Genomic DNA, 22,831 nt, shown 5'->3' with positions numbered 1-22,831 from the left:
TTGAAATTTATTTCAAAATCAAAAGTTCTAGAAATGAAAAATGAGGTATTGCAGCAATTTTAAAGGGATTCACTGCTTCTTGAGAATTTCCTTGTGTGTGCATAAATATATACACACAATTTTAAAGTAGAAGACCTCAATTTTTTAAAAAATAAACATGATTTCCAAGCTGGAAACTGCCTATGATATGACTTCTCTTGTGTTGAGCAGAGTCCTGCTTCCCTTGCTATACGAACACTATACAAATATCCCCATGCCCTTTTCTCTATTTCCTCGTTACTGACTTATGCCTGGAACTTGGTATGTAGTTCCAGCTGGACCTGAGTGCCACAGTGATTGTATCTTCACCTTCCATGGGTTGGGGTTATAGACATTAGCCTCAATGCCTCGCTATGGAAATGTTTTTTTTTTTAAAAAAACGTAGCAAATCTTTCCCTATTATTCTGTTTTTAGAGCTTTCATATTTTCTTTAAAAAAGAAATGATGCTTAAGAGGGAAAAGTTAAGCACAGAAGAAAAGTGGGGAAAAAGTATGAATAAGTACTTTCCCTGAATCAAAACAAACATAAAAATGCTTGTTTTGTTGAATTATGCCCCACCTCCAAAGCCACATTGGACATCTCATGAAATTAAGTGTTAAAATATGGATTTCCAGTCCCAAATATGTGTCATAAAAATATACTAAGAATCTTTAAGGAAGTTCATAACAGTCGTGCTTGTAATTAGGGAAAATTAGGCATCATAAAAAATATACTTTAACAGGAGAATAACTAACTAGAAAATACATGTGAGTTATGTCAGTTAAGAGAGTGAATAGGCAGTTATAAAAAATTACTGAATAAAGAAATGAGATTTTACTCACATAAATTTACTTATGTAAATTAAAAATATAAACAAATTACATATTATTCAGTTACCTCGATCAATATAATACATGCATATACACACATAACTACATTTATTAACTGGTACACATTATATAAGAAATTACTTGTTCCTATACACAGATATTATAGGATATTTCAATATCAAGATTGTAGTTATATTTAGGGATATGTTAGAATAGTCATAAGTATTTTGTCTCCTATTTTACTACTTTTTCTTTGGTGGAGACAGTGTCTCACTCTTTAGCCTTGGCTGGCCTGGAATTCACTGTAAGACTTAGCTGCCTTGAACTCACAGAGACCCACCTACTCTGCCTCTGACATGGTAGAAGGTGTGTACTAACATTCTAGATCCTGTTTTGATATTTTTATTGAAAAACATAGCTAGACATGGTGGTATATTTCTGTAATCAAATGGAGTCAAGAGGCTGAGACAGGGTGATCATGAGTTTGAAGTTAGCTTGGGCTATATGACAGGACGCTGCTTCAAAAAACAATAACAGCAGCAAAGAGGAGGAGGAGAGGGAGACGGAGAGGGAGAGAAGGGAGAAAAGAGAGAATTCCAAAGGGAATGGGATCAAAAGAAAAGGGAAAAAAACTTGTTATAAACATACATCAATACATGTCAATTCTGGGTATATACTGTCTCTTTTATTAACCCACCAACACACATATAAGAACTAACAAGAGCACTTCTTAGAGCCCACAATGCAGGAAGAAACATTTCTATTTTAAATCTGAAGGGGGGATAAAACACCTATCTTGGGTTGATGCAGTGTTACATAGTAGTCTCCTGACAAGGGTCTTCAAGCAATAATCTATCAAGGAACAGACATCCAGAAAGTAAAATCTGGAGACCTCTGATAGGCTACCTGGTTGTGAATACTCCAGGATGCAGGCCAGTGTGCTCCGGATTAAAGATGTCCACTGTTTCTGAGTTTCCTCTGTTTTGGCCATCGAAAGTGTCACAATGCTTTTTATCCCCTGCAGAGCTGCGCTGACGGGAGCAGGAACCTGATTATCTGCAGACTTTATTGATGTGTCTTTCAATATTCTTGCAATTAAGAACAGAATTGTGGGCAGGATTGTCATACAGCCTGAAATAAAAACAAATCAGGTTATTTTGTTACTCCTTCAGTTCCCACATGATAGCTGTTTTTAACACACACACACACACACACACACACACCTCACATACACACAATTACTTTTTGTTTTGCTTTTTTTGTTTTTGAAGACATGGTTTCTCTGTGGCTTTGGAGGCTGTCCTGGAACTAGCTCTTGTAGACCAGGCTGGTCTCGAACTCACAGAGATCTGCCTGCCTCTGCCTCCTGAGTGCTGAATCCCAGCAGGGATTAAAGGTGTGTGCCACCAATGCCAGGCTTCACACAATCACTTTTAAACAGTTGTTTGTGCTCTTCTCTCCCTAAGGTAAGGCCTCATCATTTTCACAGGCTGGTCCCACACTACTAGGTTCAATTAATCCTCCTGCCTAAGCATCACCATTCCTGGCTTGACTTCTTTCTTGATTTTATTCAAAATTTACTGTATTACTATCATTATAAATTAGTTTGAAAAGTAACATAAGAAAGTGCTACATTGTTTTAAACAGAAGTGGTATTTTCTTTTTTGTTCCAACTGAATCTTGTTGCTATTACTTCCAATGTAACCTATTTAATACTTCCCTTCATAGTAGGAATGAGGACAGAAAAACAGGAACACTAACCATGTGCTTTGAATTGCCTGGTGAGTCTTAAATTAACTCTAATATAACTTGAGTCAGGAAAAGAAAGAATTGGGCAAGCAAATGTGGAATAAAGGCTGGCGGTAGTATTACACTCCTTTAATCCCAGCATTTGGGAAGCAGAGACAGGAGGATCTCTGTGAATCTGAGGCAAGCATGGTCTAGAGAGAGTTCCAGACAGGCTCCAAAGCTACACAGAGAAACCTTGACTTGAAAAACCAAGACCAAAACAAAAGAGTGGAATAAAGCATCCTAGAGTCTGTAGTTGGAACTGCCCTCCAGTGCAGCACCTATGAAGTGGCCACGATGGAGAAGTCATTGTTTTCACACTTGACAGGTAGCAGCCAGAAAGGTTTGCTTGGACCGAAATGTACCACATACTTTCTGGTATTATTTTTACTTTAAAACTGAGTCTATCCTATAAAATAGTTTTCAGCATCTACAGACAACTATTATCTTTATTAACCATAATTCTTTTCAGTGTTCCTTAGGATTACTGTCACTCTTTATACATGCTCTACTTTTTCAGTGACACTCATGAATGGTACCAAATTACAAAACAGGAGCAGTCATTCCTTCCATGTCTGTCTGTTGACTTCATGTCTTCCCCCAATCTTCACATTTTGATTTGTTTTTTGGTGTTGGGGTTCAAAACTAAGACAAGGGAGGACCCACACATGCTGACCAGCTCTTCAGCACTCAGCTACAGCCTGCTTCTCTGTCTGATCGGCTGACAGCAAGGCTACCTTAGGTTGCTAGTTTTAGAAACATTAGTCTTTCCTAGTCTCTTACAGGCAAAGTAACTCTTTAAAAAGCTTTTCATTTAGCACCTGTGATTAAGAAAGAAACTGGTAAGATGTAAAGAAAGCTAATCCTTGACTATTACAGTTATATAGCACATTCTCAAATATTGAGCAGTACTGTACCAGCGGGTGAGCAAAGGGACGGCAAATCAGACAGAATGGCCACTGTGGCTGCCACCAAACGAGCACTTTCTTCTGACAGGCGAGTTTTTGTGGCAATGTGACTTGGAGAGTCCGACATCTTAGTACTCAGGTGTGGCATGTGACGTACTAAAATGAACATTAACAGCTCCATGGTTGAAAACACAAGGGACTTTCCAGGAATGAGGCCACCGCTGTCACCTCCTTCTCCTAATGTGGCACAGGGCTCTTTTTCCATATCCTCTTCATCTTAGGAAAGATATATTTGATGAAATTTCCAGAAAAAATATACATAAAATAAGTATATTTAAATTATTTCTAAATGATTTATAAGTAAATGTGTAAATGGTGCCATATGCCCTTCTTGGTATAATGTCCTAGACAGATAAACCTTCCTTGAAAGCCACAGGCAGACCATTTTACCTGGAAAATCATGACTACATTTTTTATTATGCTTGTATTTCATAATAGAAATAACAAATATGCTAGGTTGAGCCATATAAAATTGACACCTTTGAATGGAGGAAGTCCAGAATTAGCAATTTCTTTTTCTTTATTTTAATGTTTTTGAGACAGGTCCCTAGGCCAAGCTGACTTTGAATTTGCTATAGAGAAAGAATCTAGAACTTTTTGATCTTGTTGCTCCTACCTTCCCAGTCCTGGGATCACAGGCATGCTTCATTATGCCTGGTTTATTAAACTTCTTGGTCCTGTTGTTATAAAACTAGAAGTACAGGGCTGGAGAGATGGCTCAATGGTTAACAACACTGGCTGCTCTTCTAGAGGACCTGGGTTCAATTCCTAGCACCCACATGGCAGCTCACAACAATCTGTAACGCCAATTCTAGGGATCCAATGTTCTTTTGCCTTCTGTGGGCCCCATGAACACATGCAGTACACAGACATACAAACCACCTGAAGCTCAAAGTCAGTGCAGCTTCCGGCACTTACTCAGGGTGCTTCTCTTCTCCTGTAAGTGATCCTGAGCAGCCCCAACAATCTGCTGCACAACCCCAGTAACCAGCAGCTGGATGGAGGGTGGATTCCAGGTCAGCAGCAGGCGGTGCAGAACACTTAGCAGCTCAACACCAATTAGCTATTATAAATTAACACAAATACATTTAGGTAATTTCCATTTCAAAGGATAGATGTATATTATTGAAATCTGAGAAAATAGATTGCGAAGTTACTTTTATAGCTAATATTTAATATATAGGACTATATAACAAAAGAGAATATTATAATAATAAAATCCAGAGATCACACATTATCTTTTAAGATTTTCAAGCAACAAATAGCTAGTATTTAAATGTCTAATATTCAGATATTATTATTCTCTACTGGAATAAAAAACCTGAGCCATTGGTATTGCTAGTCACTGTCACAGTAGCTTGTAACTGCCATCCTAGGCTAAGTAACTGGTATGTTTACTCACCTCAGAACTATTACACACTTGGATCTTAAACCTCTACAGTTCTCCACATCTAACTGATACAACAAGTTTGCCTCAAATTAAAACAGGAAAAATGTAATTCAGCCAAACTTTTGTCCCTTCTTCTCTTAAAATACATAAGGTCTACATTCAGGGTGCTACCCAGTTCTTAAAGTGCTTGCTCGGCAAGCATGAGACTCTGGACACAATCCCCGGAAGTACAAAGAAAAAAAAAATTCAAGGCTGTTCCATTTTTTTCTCCTATGTCTTTCTCTTCCAGGAATTGGTAAAAGACCACACTGGCCACCCTCCTCAGTGTAACTGAATGTTCTAGACTTTCTTATTTAAAGTCCCCAAAGGTCTCCTCTGACCTCAACTGTCTATCATCTATTTATGCAAATGTTCTTTGCCTTTCATGACCCTTTCAAACAAAATTAATCATTCTTCTACTTAAACATTTTAATCATTTCTGTTTAATTTCAGGATAGAATTCAAATTCCTTTGCATGTCATAAAGAGATCTTCATAATTTGGCCTTTACAGCATTGCCCAGCTACATCTGATGACCTTTATCTGTTTTATGTCAGCCACAGTAAATGACTGTAGTACCCTTGGACTTACCATGTTCTCTCCTGAAGCTCAGTTTTTGTAAGTATGCTGTTCTTTCTCAGCAGCAAATGCATCTCTTTGGCAATTCCTCTCTAAGTTCTGATTCAATTACTCTCTTTCTGATAACTTGTTTTTTTACCTTTGCATCATGCTGCTGGTGTCCCCACATCCTTCCTCATCATTCCCGCAGCTATAAAGTTAAGAAGGCACGGTGTCTAGCTATAGCATAGCTCTGTGGTCTAGTCATCCCAGAGTCGGTAGAGATGAAACCCTTTTCACTGGCATTAGTTACACAATCTTGCTAGCAACATACAATGTTTACTTCCAACATGAGAAATTTACTTCAGAGTAGATATGATTACTAAAAAGCACACAATTACACATTATAGAAATACACTGTACCTGATCTTCTGCAATGTGGACTCTTGCATAAGGAGAACCCAGTAAGGTGTGTAAGGCCTGCAGGCATGCTGTAACATGTTCAATGGGCTCCTCAGGCCGAGGGGAACAAAGAAACTGTATACTCACACCTAGAATGCACAAAGTAAAAGCACGGATTTTTAACATAAAACACTTGTGTTGCTTTGATGCTATATTATTCTCTATTTTTCTCAGATTACTATATATTTATTAATACTAGAGAGTTAAAAATGTTCTCTAGGCTAAGCAGACAAACAGAACAAAGGGTTGTAGTCCTCAATTAGTTTACTATTCAAATTAGTTATGCGCAGCCTGTCACTAGACTGATTATGAAAATACATTTCAATTTCTAGAATTAAAAAAGTGTAGTACATTGAGAATAAATTTATTATTTTACTACTTTGATTAGAGTTGCCCAACAATTTTATATATGTACTTTTTTTAAAGATTTAATTCTGTGTATCTGCGTGTGGATTTATTCACATGAGTGCACACACCTGCAGGTGAGATCCAATGAAGCTGGAGTTATACAGTTGGGAAGGTATACAATGTGGGTTCTGGGGGTGAGCTCAGGTCCCCTGGGAGAGCAGTAAGTGCTCTTAACCACTGAGCCATCTCTCCAGGCTCCACAGAAGGTTTTTTTAAATGTCAAACTACATGCAAGACTTGTTAAAACAAGTGCTTTGGAAGTGTCTCGTATTTTCAGTTGTGAGATCTACATACAAATTCCATAATTCCACCTTATTAGCTGTCTTCCTTGTCTCTTCCAGAAAATATGAGATCACAGAAGTTTCTTCAGAATATATAATACTTAAATATTAACACTTCTAAATTAAAAATTATTTAAAAGCTGGGCGGTGGTGGCAAACGCCTTTAGTCCCTACACTCAGGAGGCAGAGGCAGGTGGATCTCTGTGAGTTCTAGGCCAGTCTGGTCTACAGAGCTAGTTCTAGGACAGTTTCCAAAGCCACAGAGAAACCCTGTCTCAAAAAACAAAAAAAAAAAAAAAAAAAAAAAAAAAAAGTGATTTAAAAGCAGAGTATATTTTTTTCTTCATTGGATAACTGTTAAATGCCAACATAAAGAAAACATATTGAATAAAAAAAAATTCATTTTTTTATCCTTGAAACTTACTGTTCTGCGAGTGAATGTGAACATTATGGCTAAACTTTTACAGTAGTTTTAAATAATTTTTAGATTAAAATAGCAGAGCTGAAAAAGTCCTTTTATTATTGTTCCTCTGAATTGTACTATACAAACTTTTCCACAGCATTACAATGAAAGCTACAAATGCTCTGAGGTGGCAGTCCTGGCACCATGGGGACACCCACCTAGGATCAGGTGCATTCTGCCTTTGTTGACTTCTGGCAAGGGTTTAGCACTAGCCATTGCTCCCGGCACCTGGCTTAAACCCACAGCTGGGGAGCGTTTTTGTGTACCAGACACCACTGCTGCTTCTGTGGACTCTGGACACGTAAATCCTGTGCTGTTTAACCAAAGTGCCACTGCATGGAGAATTGGGGCCCAGGAGTTCCGGTAGTGAAGCCTTGCTGTATCGATGGTCTCGGGTGTATAAAATGCTCCACCTGTGAAACAATCAAATTAAGTAAAAACATTGTTTTCAAAAGTGTGCACTGGCAACAAGCTCCTCCCCAACCAAAGGCCTCCTCACAGCTAAGCCTTCCAGCCTCTCCTCTGCTACCAGGGAGACCCTGCACCTTTATACTGTTCTTCCTTGTGTGGGCAAATCTGACTTCTTTCCTGCACAGTCTTCACCGTAACAGGCCCTCTCCCCTTGTGTTCCACTCTCCTCTTCCTCTCTACCTCCCATTCCCACCGCCAACACTAAACTTCTGCTTTTTGCAGGCTATCATAGTGACTCATGGGAGGAGAATAAAAGGGTGCTCAATCGGTGTCATCAAAATATTTGGGGGGAAGAATGAGTTTTTGAGGAGGAATTAACCACACATTTCCTAAACAAAAACAGTTCATAATGATTTCTGGATTTGATCTCAATAGGAGAACTGATTAAAAACAAATACGAAAAAGCCTTAGGATCACAGTTCATAGCTGAACTAGGATTTACATGAACACGCCATCATTGGGCAGTGATATACTTCATCATGGTGATGGTCACTAAATGTATAACTGATCCCACAGCTATTGAGAGTGTCCTATTCATACAGCTATCTCTGCAATGGCACTAACGTTTTCACTTCAGCTAACATGCTCCCTGGTCATAGCATGAATTCACAAAATCAGTGTCAAGGACATGCCTTAAATGAAACAATGCCAGGTTTAAGTCCACGGATATTAAGTTGCTGCTATGTTCCTATGAGTACTAGCCTCTGTCAAGCCCATTTTGTTTAATATTAGTTTGAACTCGATAAAAGCAAACTACTGCATGGGTACTTACCGTCTGGGGGAAGCTGGCTAGAGAATTCAGCAGGTAAAGTCAAAAGTGCATAGTCTTTCAGGGCTGCCAGCCACAGACGGCTGAGCGTTGGCAGCTCAGGCTGTACCAGGGTTATTAAGCTATCTGGAGGTAGCTCATCTATGGTACCATAGTCATCATCATCATCATCGGGATTTTTCATCACTCTCTTTGGCTTTGACTCTGCCTCTTTTTTTATATTCATAGCAACCACATAGACCTAATAAGACATTCATAAGTTGAAAGTAAGGCATTAGATAAAAATTGGTTATTTTAAATTGTTATAGTTATGCAGTTAAATGATCAAGGGGAAATCAGGTGTGGATATTAGAGAGTATATAACTTTATGAATTCTCTAGCTCCTGTTTCAAAAGCATTTTTTAATGTATCTGATTTCTGACTGTTCCTCCCCCACTGTATCCCTTAAATAGGCTTCTCTGAGTTATTCTGGCATCCTTGTTCTGCCTTACAAAATCTCCTTTTTCCCAGCATAGAGTATAACTTCCTGTCTACTGCCTTCCCCAGGCTCACTACACGTAATGAAACAGCCTTCAGAGAAACAGACTGAGAGGAGGGAGGTGGCCAGAGAAAGGATATCCATAAATATCCCCTACTCTGCCTCCTACAATCTCACAATTACAACAGACAGCCAATCTAAGAATATAATGAGTATTATCTGTGTCCTTTGTAGTTTGTGGACTGTTTAAAAAGACATGTAATACCAACTCTCTGAAAGCACACTCAGGATACGTCCTTGCTGATTTTATTTTTGTACTTATGCTTAGGCTCTGGGAACTGATAATACAGTGCTGGAAAACAGGAAAGGGAATAAAATGAACAAGAGAAACAGCTGCACTACACCAGAGTCTTGAAAATCTTCTCATTCTAGAGCACTGTTCCTGGGTGCTGCACTACACCAGAATCTTGAAAATCTTCTCATTCTAGAGCACTGTTCCTGGGTGACTACTGTGTAAGCTCATGTTGATTGGCAGGGCTTACCTTACACTCATTCATACAGTGGGAAGACAGCTAGAGTGCAGACAGCGTAATTAACAAAATTCTAGAGTAGACAGACTGCAACTTGGGTTATAAACACCACATTCATGTTTCCCAGAGGGTTGTTTTTTCTGTTTGTTTTGTTTTTGTTTTGGGGGGCTTTATTTTGTTTTGTGTTTGAGACAGAGTCTCACTGTTATCCTGGATATCCTGTAACTAACTGTGTAGACCAGCCTGACCTCAAATTCAGAGATCAGCATGCCTCTACCTTCTATGTATTGGGATTTACCACACACCCACCTTTCTTAATCATTTCAAGATTGCCCTCCACCTCAATTTTGATATTATACTAACATTCTAGAAAGTGCCCAATAAGCACTATAAATATAACTAGCAATTCATTTGAATCCTTAGTTGGCACCTTGTTTTTATTACTGTGCTATAAGACAACAACGACAAAAATACCTACTTTTTCCTTTTTATGAACTCAGAAATACAATAATGGAATGATAAAATTCTGAGAAGAATTTTTGTAAAGATTTTTTAGTTTGTATTTAGGCTGGGTGTATGCCATAATCTTGGGAGGCTGATGTCAAATCTGGGTCTGAGGCCAATTTGGGTTATACAACAATAAAATGTAAAGAAAGAATGGAATGACAAAAATGAGAAATTCCAAACTTTGTACATGTAGCACCTTCCTGACCATATCTTACCTTGTGTCTGGTACTGATTGAATGCAGGTAGTTTCTGCAATGAATGACCAGACCTTAAGGAGCACCAATAAGGGAGCATCATGAGGGCAGATCATAACCACAGAATACAGCAAAGGCAGGGCAAAGAATTCAAGGGCAAGCATTCACTCTCAGGTCAAGGACAGAGGGACTGTAGGCAGGAGGAACAGCAAGGACAAGAGCAGGACAATAGGGACAATGTAGAAATACCTGAAGCTTTTACTTGTTAGGCAATGAGCGAAGAGAGAGTCACCCCAGGGATTTTTATGTCAGATATATGTATTTTCCACAGCGTTCACTTTAATAAATGTGTTCTAAGATGTTGGGGAAGTGAAAAACTGCATGTGCTAGCACACACTTATAATCCCAGGACCCAGGAGGCTGAAGTAGGAAAATCAGACAAAAGTGAGACTAGCCTGGGATACATAGTGAGGCTACCTCAAAACAAAACAAAATATTAGAACCTAAGAGTCTAAAATACCTCATAGTCCCAATTCCCATTTTCATGTTCTGTCTTTTTAAGCTGTAATAGACCTTTCTATTTAATTTTATCAGTTAATATGCAATTTTCTCTGTCTTCATAACCACATTCTAATGGCTGTAAAACACAGACCATAATATATCCACTAATTTCCCAACAGTTCAACAAATTTCATGTTTTCTTCTGATGGTTTAGCCTAGACAATCACACACCATAAAGACACATCAAAGAACGTTTATTGCTCATTGTTATAAATAACACTGTAAGTAAACATATCTATGAGCTTGTTTCTTGTCTTTTCAGAGAAAAGGATCAGAGAAGGAATTCTAGGGTCAGTGATAACAAATATTCTTCTGGCTTTCAAGATGATTGTGGAGTGCTTTGCTGTGATGGTTGTACAAGCTATGGGCTGGAGCAAGACAGGTTCTGAAGGTGGCTAGTTATCTGAGTAAGTGCTATTCATGGTTTTAGTGGAAGTAATCTCAATGAGTGAATAATTAAGGAAGTGAAGACAGTGGAATTCTTTCAAGAAACTATAGAGGGTGAGGAAAGGGGGCAAGAAGAAAGAAGAATACAGGCAAAGACACAGAGCATGAAGAAGATGTGAGGTCCCAGGAGGGGGATAGCTGATAGCATGGAGCTCTTAAGGCTCTTCATACATATGCTGGCTGGTGCCTACTTTTCCAAGTATCTATTTAAATGTCACTTTCTCCAAGAACCCAGCCCTGAGCCTACAGCCCAGCTTAAGTGCTCTACACTGTTACAGAACTCTGTATTTCCATGGTAGCACTCCTCACTTTGTTTCTTCTCCTTGTTTTGAGTCTGTCTTGTACATCTGTCATGATCTTTACTCTTCTGCCCTGGGGCTGACATTTCATAATGCATTGTTATATAAGTCATTGGGGAGAAGAGAAATATAATTTTAAAATAACTATAGCAAGTAATGTTTATTACGGATAAAACAGCAGGTATTGTACACAGTCCTTTATGCTAAAATCTAATTTAATTTACACTATCATCCTATGAAAGGAATTTCCTAACTTTAATGTAAAACAAATGGAGCTAGAGTGATGACTCTATGATTAAGAGTACTTGCTACTTGTGTAGAGCAACAGGCATGCACATGGTATACATACATGCATGCAAACAAAACACTTCTGCACATAAAAATTAAAATAAATAAATCAAGTTTTTTAAAGATTTATTTATTTATGTATTTTATGTATATGAATTTTCTGTCTTCATGCACAACAGAAGGAATCTGACCCTATTACAGATGGTTGTGAGCCACTATGTGGATACTGGGTATTTAACTCAGAACCTCTGGAAGAGCAGTCAGTGTTCTTAATCTCTGAGCCATCTCTCCAGATCTCAGGTTTTATACAGGAAGTAACACTCAATGTCACACAGTTCACATAAACCTAAAGACTTGGAGGAGTTGAAAAACAAATTCTCTAAGTGAAAAAACAGAAGCAAAAATAGGTCATGAGTAGAGAGATCTAGAATAAGGTGGCATTTGAGAAAGTGATAAATGAAATGAAGTGGTAAGGGAATTCCCAGACAGCAGGGAAAACAACCTGAGGTACCAATCATTAAAGGGTAACACAGTTACCCCCCAAATGAGAAAGAATTCCAAATAAATGGACATTATTGATTTTGTTACATGCCATTCTGGTCTAATTTTTATAGCATTTATTTATGTCAGTTCAATGACAGGTACAATGCTTTGCATTGTTATACAGAATGGCTTACGAAAGATATTATTTCTACTTTTTAATACAAAACTGAGGCTGTGAGCCAACTGTCACTTGAAGAAGTCCCAGATGGTAAATCTTGAGATAGGACTTGTTCCAGGGCCTCTGACTCAGGATTTAATGTTCCTGACACTGTACACTGGCAGATCAGTCAATCACAGCATTCGAATGTGCAGAGGACCTGCCTTAAGAGGCTCTTATATGACCATCAGAACACACGATGGCATGCACATGAGATTGAAGAACAATTTTTATGAGGTTTATTTTTTTAAAAAATAAAATCCACTAAGTAGTATCTTTTCTTATTTTACTTTCAATTAAAATTTAACATAAAATATAAAATAAGATTTGCATTAACTTCAAAGAGACTAAAATGTTAAAAAATTATTTTGGTAAAATACCATCACAGTAAGAAGTACAGGATACTTCATTTGTAAAGAAGCTTGATCTAAGCCTAAAAACTGGAGAAAAAATTAACTTTTATGATACCTCATTGAACTTTATATTTTCTTTCTATGAAGGAATAAATCCTAGTCTGTCCTAGTACCAGCATCCTTTATGTGAACTGATTACAGAGGTCTTCACCCACCCAAAGCCCAGCATCCTTTATCTAAATTGAGAACCGCACACTCTCAGGCAGCACTGATGTTCAGTGGCCTTAGCTGCTGTACCGCAGACACAGGGAGGGGCTGGCTGCTCACAAGTTAAGAGCATCTCTGTTCTTGCAGAGGACCTGGTGCATCACAACCATGAATAAATCCAGTTTGAATAACTCCTTTTTCTGGCCTCTGCAAGTAGCAGGCACACACATGGTACATATATATACATGCAGGCTAATGTGGATAAAATAAAAATAAATAAATCTTTAAAATGGGATGAGCTAGTAAGGAAAGGAATCAGTAACTATAGATACTGGAGGGCAGCTGGTGATAATTCAAAAGCAACTGGAAAATTTAGAATAACTTAAAATAATATAATTTGATAAGTGCGCACATAATCATGTGTATGCACTTCTCTCTTACACTCTTCTTACACTCTTACACACACACACACACACACAGTAGCTATAGAAATAAAACTAGTTTAAAACAGCTATTAAAAAACAAACTAAATAGAACTTCTGTAACCTAGTTATCAAAGCACTAAGTCTTCTAAAATTAGTTAAATAAAAATCTTAGCATAATATATTTTCTATTATTTGTATTTTTGTGCTTTCCATGTCTAATTTCCATATAATAACTCTTTCTCAAAGCAAAAGATTTTGCTTTGTATTTTTCAGACAGGGTCTCACTTTGTAGCTTTGATTGGTTTAGACCATGCTATGAAGCCCAGGAGTGGCCCTAACATGGCAATTTCCTGCCTCAGCCTCACCTGCCAGAATTACAGGTATGCTAGCATACGAAGTAAGACAAAGCTTTACAAAAGACTCATCAACAGAGTTGAAAAAACTTTCCACGCCAAGGACCAGTTTTAATGCACAGAAGATTCTCCAGTGAGTATTAGGGATGGGGGGATGGAATGATGTAAGAGGCCACATTTACCTCTGCCCATGCCTTGAGGACAGCCAGCTTCTCCATGGTGGTGGCACTCTCTCGGTACAGTTGGCTGGAAGATCCCTTGCCAGCCTGAACTTTGTCCAGAGAGGAAACGAGCAGGTTATGTACCCGACGGAGATCATTGAGATCACTGACAACGCCACTTCCAATCCATGTGCTGCACACCTAGCCAAGGGATATTTAAAGTTATTGTGCATGGAGAGTTAACTCTGCACAGAGGAAAGGGAAAAGGGTTTCATCATATTCCTGCACAGGGGAAAATAAAGAAGTTCATTCTATCTCTCTACAGACAATAAAGTAGCACTAAGTTGCCACTGTTTGTCTGAGATAGGGTTTTGCCATTAGTTACAGGCTGGCCTTGAACTCATCTCCCAAGTGCAGTAATTAAAAGTTTTTAGCACTATGCCCAGATTCTATGTTTCCACTATTTAACAAAAATTTTAAAATAAGTGGTTTTCTACCCAAAGTAGTTCAGTCTTGAAAACTTCTTCAACAAAATGTTTGCTAAACTAGCTACACTAAGTTTTTTTTTAAAAGGAAAAAAGAACAAAACAAAATATCTATTTATCAAACTAGCTATTGTGAAATTTTTCTTTTTAAAGGGAAAAAGAAACTACAATATTATGACTGCAATTACACTTGATGATGCTTAAAGAAAGGATAGTGTGTGTGTAAGGACACAGGGGTGTGAAATGGGGGAGAAATGAAGAACAGGAAAGCTAAGGTCAGAAAGGACAAAGTCTAAATGTCCTATGTACTAAAATCAGATGATGGCCATGAGTTTTCAGAGATCCTGAGTCATGAATTGTCAAGCATCTTTGGCATTAGATTTATGCTTTAGGAAAACCATATATAGGACAATAAACAGCACGTTCAGTTACCTGTCTATTAAAGTATTGGATAAGACAAAAATGGCATGGTTGAAACTGGAAATACAATGAGTAGTCAAGAGAAACATGGAGACAAAAATTACAGGGTGTGGATACCATTTACTTAGGGCATGAGACAGTGATATGCTAAAAGAATAAGGAATCAAAAACTATTATTAAACTTTGTCAAAGCTCCTCACTTGGAAGAACAGAAGGAAAGTGACAGTAATGTTAGGAGCACTAATATAAAAACTAGGAAATTTCAGTGAAAAGCCATTAGCATGATTTGAATTCCAAACATTTTCACATGTGAGCTCTAAGTACCACTGAGAAAGAGACTTGTGGATGGGCATTCAGCAGACCGTGGGAAATTCTGCTCTAGATTCCAGGAGCAACTGAAAGGTTGTAAGATTAGGCACTTATACACAATGGCAATAACTAAATTAAGATTATGAGGCAGATTTGTTTAGGGGAAGAATATCTTTTTATTTGTTTTTGTTTTGTTTTGTTTTCCTAGACAGGGTTTCTCTGTATAACAGTCCTGGCTGGCCTCAAACTCATTGAGATCCACCTGCCTCTGCCTCCTGAGTGCTGGGATTAAAAGCCTTACATCCAGACACAGAGAAGTTGGTATACTTAAAGGTCAAGTGGAACAACAGAAATAAATTAAAACCCAGGAAAACCACATGAGGACAGACATGGGCGTCAAGAGAAGGGTGTCATCTGGGAAGAGGTCTAGACAGGGCCAGCTTTGGCAACTATGATTACTTACAACCCATGACTTCTGGGTAAAAGGGACAAAGGCATAGGAAGCTCATCAGGGAACACGTGGGAAGGATTGGGACTGCGTCATTATCATGAACACATGGACATTTCTAGTAGGGCATTCATTAGGTATCACTCTCAGAGGCAAATCAATATTAAATATTAAAATCTCATTAGGCTTTGGGTGTAAATAAGTGTATTTAGCTGGGATTTTGCTGCCAAATAGATTATAAAACCCCTCTTGAGTATTCTGGAGTATTTGGGTTTCAAATCATGGCTAATGGACTTGAGTTCCTTAATTTAAATCCTTAAAAGCTGTAACTAAATATTTATTTCAACAATTTTATTCACTTAAAATCTTATTTTCAGCCAGGCAGTGGTTATGTCTTTAATCCCAGTACTCAAGATGCAGAGGCAGGCAGATCTCTGTGAGTTTGAGGCTAGACTACAGAGCGAGTTCCAGGACAGCCAGGGCAACACAGAGAAACCTTTCTCAAAAAAACCAAACCAAAATAAAACAAAAAAAAATCATAGTTTCAAAAACTGAAAACTAAGTTTAAAAACAATAAGAATACTTCAAAATAGATGGTTATTAAGGACATACTTCTGATAATGTAAGTTGTCAACCAAAATAATTCTGCAAATAGGAAGTTCAAAGTTATATGCACTACAATAGAAATGGTAAAAGGAAAAAAGGAGTTGATTCCTATAGCAACTAAACATACTGGAGAGATACAATATTTTTCTGCAATTTGGTCGAAATGTAGTTAAAATTCAGCCAAATTTGTGGATACCAGAAATTTGGCCCTACGCTTTCCTTGCAAAAATCTTGAGTACTTCTTCTACTTTAAAGAGTCTAGGGTAGCTGTTCTCAACCTGTGGGTCTTGACCCCTTTAACAAACCTCTACCTCCAAAAATATTTACATTATGATTCATAACAGCAGCAAATTACAGTTATCAAGTAGCAATGAAAATACTTTTATGGTTGGGGGTCACTACAACATGAAGAACTGTATTAAAGGGTCATGGCATTAGGAAGGTTGAGAACCACTGCTATAGAGAGATGGCTTAGTGGTTAAGAGTTCTTGCTGTTCTTGTACAGAACCAGAATTTGGTTCTTAGCACCCATGTCAGGAAGCTCATGACTGTCCATAATTATACCTCCAGGTGATCTGATACCCTCTTTAGCATCTGTGGATAGCCATATCTGTACAAGCATACATATATACAGATACACATCTGTATCATATATACAGATACACATCTGTATATATGTATGAAACAGAAAATATAAATAAGTTTCAAAAAAGATTTTATACCTAGAAACTGCGAGTAATGCTTTATAGATTTGTTTATTAAGGAAGATAATATAGTGATGGTTCAACAAAACCATATTCAGAGAAAGGCCCCGGCTCCACCAGGCACAGGTGTGTACATTTACACATTTTAGGCTTCAGTGAAATATTAAAGTCTGCATCACTTGATTCTGCTCCTGCTTCAAGTGATTATTATGCTGGTTCACAGAAACACCCCAGTATACTACATGTGAGGCTTTCTCCTGTCTGCCTAAGGATCACCCTGATTTAAATCTTCTTATGGTGAAGTTATTCTCAGCAATAAAGCAGAGCCTTCTGAGCCATTCCTTCCTTTATATATATAGTAAAAGGCTGTGCAACTCACCACCAAACCAGTCTATACCTAGCTGTTTCTATGTACTTCCGTTAGCTCCTGTTATGATGTTCTAGGTACATCCACTTGGACATAATGTACCAAAGTATTCAAAGCCAAATCCTGCGCTATCAGAAAAGGGATGTGATTAACACTTACACTTCCTATAGAACACAAAAGCAAAAAAGATGGGGGGTAGGGGTGAGATGGTAAAGGTGCCCACCATCAGGACAATGATCTGAGTAGTCTGAGTGGGACTCCACACAGCAGAGGAGCCAACCATCCTCCAAGTTGTTCTGACTGCTACATGAGTGCTGTGTCCCATACACATCAAATGAGTGAGTGAGTGAAAGAATAATTTTATGTGAAAGTTTATAAAAAAAAGGAATGAACACTATTGTATTTCCAAGATAAAAAACAATTTAATTTTCCCTGTAAGTGAAATTGAAGAACTTTAGAATGTATTTCTTCTCACCTGGCAAGCTTTTGCTATTATATCTGACGGTGTGTCTTGTGAAAAGGCTGGTCTTAGGGCAGCTCCCACCTAGAAAAATAAACAAATCATTTATTGTAAAGAGATTAAAACATCAAATACTCATCTTTGTTTACTTCTTTATCACCGCCTCCTTAGTACTTTCCATTACAGTATGACTAACTATGGTTACATTTTCCTTTGTTTCTCAGGAAGCTATCAATATCAAATCTATATGGAAGGTGTGCCCACAGGAAAATCTTGTTTCCTTCACTTTTGTTTTTGTTTAACAGTAAATGGGATTTTCTGAAAGAGTCACACGTTATCAAAGATAACCAAGGACTATTACATTTCTTGTGTTTCCTCCTCACCCCATATAAATTTTCTAAACATATTTCTAACAGCATTTATGTATATCTTGAGTAAACATCAATAACTGGATCAATGTCTTTAAATAAGTAAGGAATTATAAAAATTCAGAGGCACTAAAGTACCTCAAAGACTATTTCACATCACAAAAAGATGCTTTAAAAGACTGCTCAAGCCAGTGGATAAAGGCATTGCCAAGCAAGTTAGACAATCTGAACTGATCCCTGGGAACTCTGTGAAAGGAGAGAGTTGATACTCGAAGACTGTCCACTGCTCCTATTAAGGAGTGCGTGAGCGCACACACACGCACACACAAACACATTCGTACTCACTCTCACCATAACACAATAAGAAGTAATAACAATATGTTGTTAATTAGCTTTTATATTAATATATCAATAAGTAAATGAATACAAGCTTTGGTTTCAAGGAAGCTAATATCAGCCATGGATTGATTCTGAGACAGATGATGAGATGTGTGAACTGAATAAAGACATTACATTCCTAAGTTGAGAAGTTGTTTACACAGATGTCTGGAAACAGTCAAAGGTTCCTTCTTTGACTAAAGACATTATGGCAACTAACTACAGCATGTAAACTGGCACTGAAGGAGAACAGAAACTAGAAAAGTGTTAAGTGGTTCCACTGACAAAATGATTATGGCAGATTTAATAAAAGCAAAGAATCAATACTGTGATTAATAACTGTTCTGTGGTTACATAAGATAATGTTCCTATCCTTCAGAAATATAGTCCAAATGGCTCAAGGGTAACAACATATGACTAAAGTAATTTACTTTGAAAGGATTTAGAAAAGACTGCATTACACATGTATGCCTGTGGAAAGAGAGACACAGAAGGGAGAAGAGAGGAGGAGAAAGTCAACTTTCAAACAAATGGATCAAAATGAGCAATAGCTAAACATGGGGAAAGGATGCAAAATGGTTTTGGAATATTTTCCTGAATATTTTAAATTATTTCTAAATAAAAGTATTTTAGGGCCTGGAGAGATAGCTCAGTAGTTAAGAACATTCCCACACAGATCCATTCTAGTAAACAACTGTATACAGCCACTTGGACTAAAGCTATATGTTCCTCACCCTTATTTAAGTGGTCACTTACTACTCACAGGTATAATTTTGGGCATATTTCAACACAGCTTTGTTTGTTTATTTATTTACCTTCTTAAGTTTTTTAAGACAGGGTTTCTCTGTGTAACCCTGGCTGTCCTAGAACTGATTATGTAGACCAACTCACAGAGATCCTCCTGCCTCCGCCTCTCTGCACCTCTGCGCCTCTGCCTCTGCAGTGCTAGGATTAAAGGCATGCACTACCAGCATCTTAAATGAAGTTTTTAGACAAGATATTATGTGTAATATTTTCAGTTAAAAAAAAAAAGACTTCTGCTTTGCTTGCTAACAGAACTTTCCACCTAACTTTCACACAGCCTTTCCCCCATTACTAGGGAGTAGTTCATGGTGTGTCTGAAATCTTTGAGTTCAAATTTCAGGGAAAACAAGTTTATCTGTATAGTGTGCAGCGAAAACAATCTCTTGAAACTCTGCTTTTTCAGTAATCCCTTTGGCAACTACTATCAGGGGTCATCGCCTCACTCTGTTTACAAGAGGAAGTTGCTTTTATTTCTAAACTGTTCATCCAAGCCTCAACACATACACACACGCATACAATGGCAGCAAATCTGCAACACTTCTGTGAACGCTCTCTTATCTTATAAATGGCATGGCATGGCAAAACATCTAAGCACAAGACTGGAAAGCAAGGCTGGAATTTCTATTCTAGTTTTATCATTACCCTGCTATCACAACTTAAAAATAGTTACAGCAGTTTGAACGCTCTCCAATTGTGGATTGACTGAAACTATGAAACAGATCCTAAACATTTGAGTTCCATGCAAAGAGACTGCAATCTCTCCTTTAGTGACCCTCACAAACTCCACTCGGTCTATAAATAAGCAACAAAACTCACATTAGCTTGATACTGCTCCAGGATCACGTGACCTGGAAATTCTGGCTCAGGCACAGATGCAAATTTCTTGATAATGTCTTCGAGTGCCTGGAGCCCAGCCATTCGAAGTTGGTTGCTATGATCAGTTGCAGCCATGAATGCCATTCGAATCAGGTCAGAGAGATGCAGTACTAAAAGGTCATCTGCAAAGGAAAACAGAACTCAGATGGGAAAGTTCACTCAAACTAGTGTAATAACATAAAAATATGAAACAAAATAAAATTGATAGTATGACCCACATAATTCATGATGTCTAAAAATCAAAACTCCCATCAAGTGTCCCAGAGCAGTAATAGACCTTTAATAACATGCTAACACAGACACCTATAGGATACACTGGAAATTGAAGCAAAATATACGAGTAACATGGCTTTTCCAAATGGGCTTGTAATTCCTCCTTAGCAGAGGCTGTCAGGGCTTTTCTGTAAAGGGTCGGATATTGACTAATTTTGCCTTTGCAGGCCATATTATCTGTAAGGCAATTAATTACTCAGCTCTGCTGCCACACCATGAAAGCAGCTCAACAGCACCTACAGAACACAATAGACAGAGCTGCTGAAAAAAGTGTGCTGAACTCCAGTAAACTATTTACGAAAAGTGGCTATGGGCTGCATTTTAATCACAGACCATAGCCTGCCAATCCCGACTGTAGAAAACACAGAGTGTAGTCAGGAAATTTGGTCTACAAAATTATTTTTTAAAAGGCTTTTTATGAGAACAGAGTGAGAAGGGAGTCTTGACCTTTTAGCACTAGGGCAAAGGTAACCCTAGATCTTACTTAAAAACAAGTCTCAGAAGAATTCAAATAACACAAAGTACAATAATTTTACTAAATCCCAGGACAAAGTTCAGCACAATTTAAAGGAACAGCAAAATCCAGCACAAACTACATAGCATTTACATTGTTCAACATCTGATGACAAGTGTCAAGAATGCAAAGATGTAGAGAAACACAGCTCCTAACAGAAAGAATCACCAACTAGAAACTGGTTCAGATATGAAAGACAGAATTAGCAGCAAAGATTTTATAGCAGCTGCTGTAAACTGCCTCTGCCAAATAGGAAAAGGGGAACAAGAACACATGAATATAAAATATAGCAGAAAAGATGCTAGGTGAGATTAGGACAGGCTAGGCACTAAAGGTCAATAAACTTAATATACACAGCAACAGATACTACTTGAAGCAATGCTCAAACTCAAGTGTGATATACAGTACAGAAGGCTGGAGGCAGTCCGTTTGAAGTATTGGCAATTTGGTGGCTCAACCTGACCCTCAAAGAGCTATTTAAATTGGACTTTGTTGTTACTATTGAAAAGACAATAAGACACATTTCTTCAAGTTCCTATTTTAAAACAACAACTTTAACATTTCAGGTTTAAAGAGTACATGCTGGGCGGAGGGCACCGAAAGCAGAGAGAAAAGAGAATTTGGCTAGAAGGAGCTTAAAAACCAGCCCTGTGAGGCATAATAAGCCACTACCAGAGTTTGGGAGAAGATATCCCAGGCAGGAGGATATGAATTAAAATGGCTCTACTTATGTTATGCCCACAAAAATGTGAATAAAAGGACAAGTTCCCCGTACACTCTGCCACCTGATTAAGAAAGTCAAGGAATCTCTCAAACTCCAAATTAAGCATTTGTCCTTGAAATGAGATCTGCTTTCTCCACTACCCATAAACCCCTCTATCTGCTTTTCAAAAACGAGAGATGAAAATGGAAAGAGGGGCTGGGTAGAAACTGTAACATGGGAGATTTAGAGGCTGGGAGGGTTTGCTGTAGTCTGGGAGTAATCATTCCTATAACTAAAGCACAGGACACAGGAAGACCAGGTGATGAAGACGCCATCCAAAGGGCCTGGAAGGCACAGGTACTGTGTCGACATATATTCAGAGAGCTGAGTTTGCTCATGTCTCTTTCTAGAATTTATGAGACCATCTTAACCATCAAGCCACACTGTGAAGTACCCACTGAGCAAAGAGCCCGTGGGGGATCACCCCACACAGTACCACACTGTGAGTAGATTGCAAGCATAAAGAACGTTCTCCTTTTGGATCAAATACACAATGCATAGCCTAAAGCCTGTTGCAGAGGGGTAAAACACCTCAAACCTGTCAGAAATACTTTGGGGAAAATAAGTGATTTTGCACTTACTTTTAGGGTTCTGTAGTTTAGCAGAACGTGCTATAGCAAGGTCAAAGTGAGCCTGGTCTGAATTCTCACACAGATTGATAATGCGGCACAAGCAATCCGCAGCAAAAACACGAGTGGCCCAGCGAGGAGCCACAAAAGGCTTCGATTTGTCTTCCTCACCGAGAGTAGTAAACATGGTATCATCATCCATCTCATCTTTCTTTTCAGATTCTTCGTCTTTTCCACTGCTTAAGATTGTTGCTGTACTCATGTCTACAACAAAAACGGAGAACACCATGACTCCTCCCATCAAGATGCTTCAGAAAGCCCATTAATTCTCATCTTCTAAGAACTGAAAAGCTTCTTCTGAATGGAAAACCAAGGAAGACATAACATAATTAATCTTATGTACTCTTTCTTGAATGTTTAAATAGAATTATACATGATGTCGTACTACAGAGTAACCTGGGATTTTTAATATGCCAAAAATTTAAGTTGAACATTCAAAAGGCTTAAAATATATTTCAAAAGCATATTCGCTTATAGTA

The 22,831-nt window shown here is 38.1% G+C and overlaps 1 protein-coding gene across 1 annotated transcript in view; it reads right to left on the bottom strand.

Moving 5' to 3' along the window:
* Heatr5b (HEAT repeat containing 5B) overlaps nucleotides 1-22,831 on the bottom strand; it is an 87,182-nt gene that overhangs the window by 6,000 nt on the left and 58,351 nt on the right. The window contains exons 24-33 of the mRNA XM_051177895.1: nucleotides 22,305-22,556; nucleotides 20,114-20,295; nucleotides 17,763-17,831; nucleotides 13,970-14,149; nucleotides 8,449-8,686; nucleotides 7,364-7,618; nucleotides 6,015-6,142; nucleotides 4,524-4,668; nucleotides 3,555-3,821; nucleotides 1,756-1,980 (exon numbers count right to left, since the gene is read on the bottom strand). Of these exons, the coding sequence (XP_051033852.1) occupies nucleotides 1,756-1,980; nucleotides 3,555-3,821; nucleotides 4,524-4,668; nucleotides 6,015-6,142; nucleotides 7,364-7,618; nucleotides 8,449-8,686; nucleotides 13,970-14,149; nucleotides 17,763-17,831; nucleotides 20,114-20,295; nucleotides 22,305-22,556 (1,941 nt within the window). The remainder of the gene's footprint in view (nucleotides 1-1,755; nucleotides 1,981-3,554; nucleotides 3,822-4,523; nucleotides 4,669-6,014; nucleotides 6,143-7,363; nucleotides 7,619-8,448; nucleotides 8,687-13,969; nucleotides 14,150-17,762; nucleotides 17,832-20,113; nucleotides 20,296-22,304; nucleotides 22,557-22,831) is intronic.

This window comes from Phodopus roborovskii, unplaced genomic scaffold (genome assembly GCF_943737965.1).
Source record: "Phodopus roborovskii unplaced genomic scaffold, PHOROB, whole genome shotgun sequence".
NCBI lineage: Eukaryota > Metazoa > Chordata > Mammalia > Rodentia > Cricetidae > Phodopus > Phodopus roborovskii.
The sequence above is the reverse complement of the archived record's forward strand: the minus strand, read 5'-3'. Positions and strand labels throughout refer to the sequence as shown.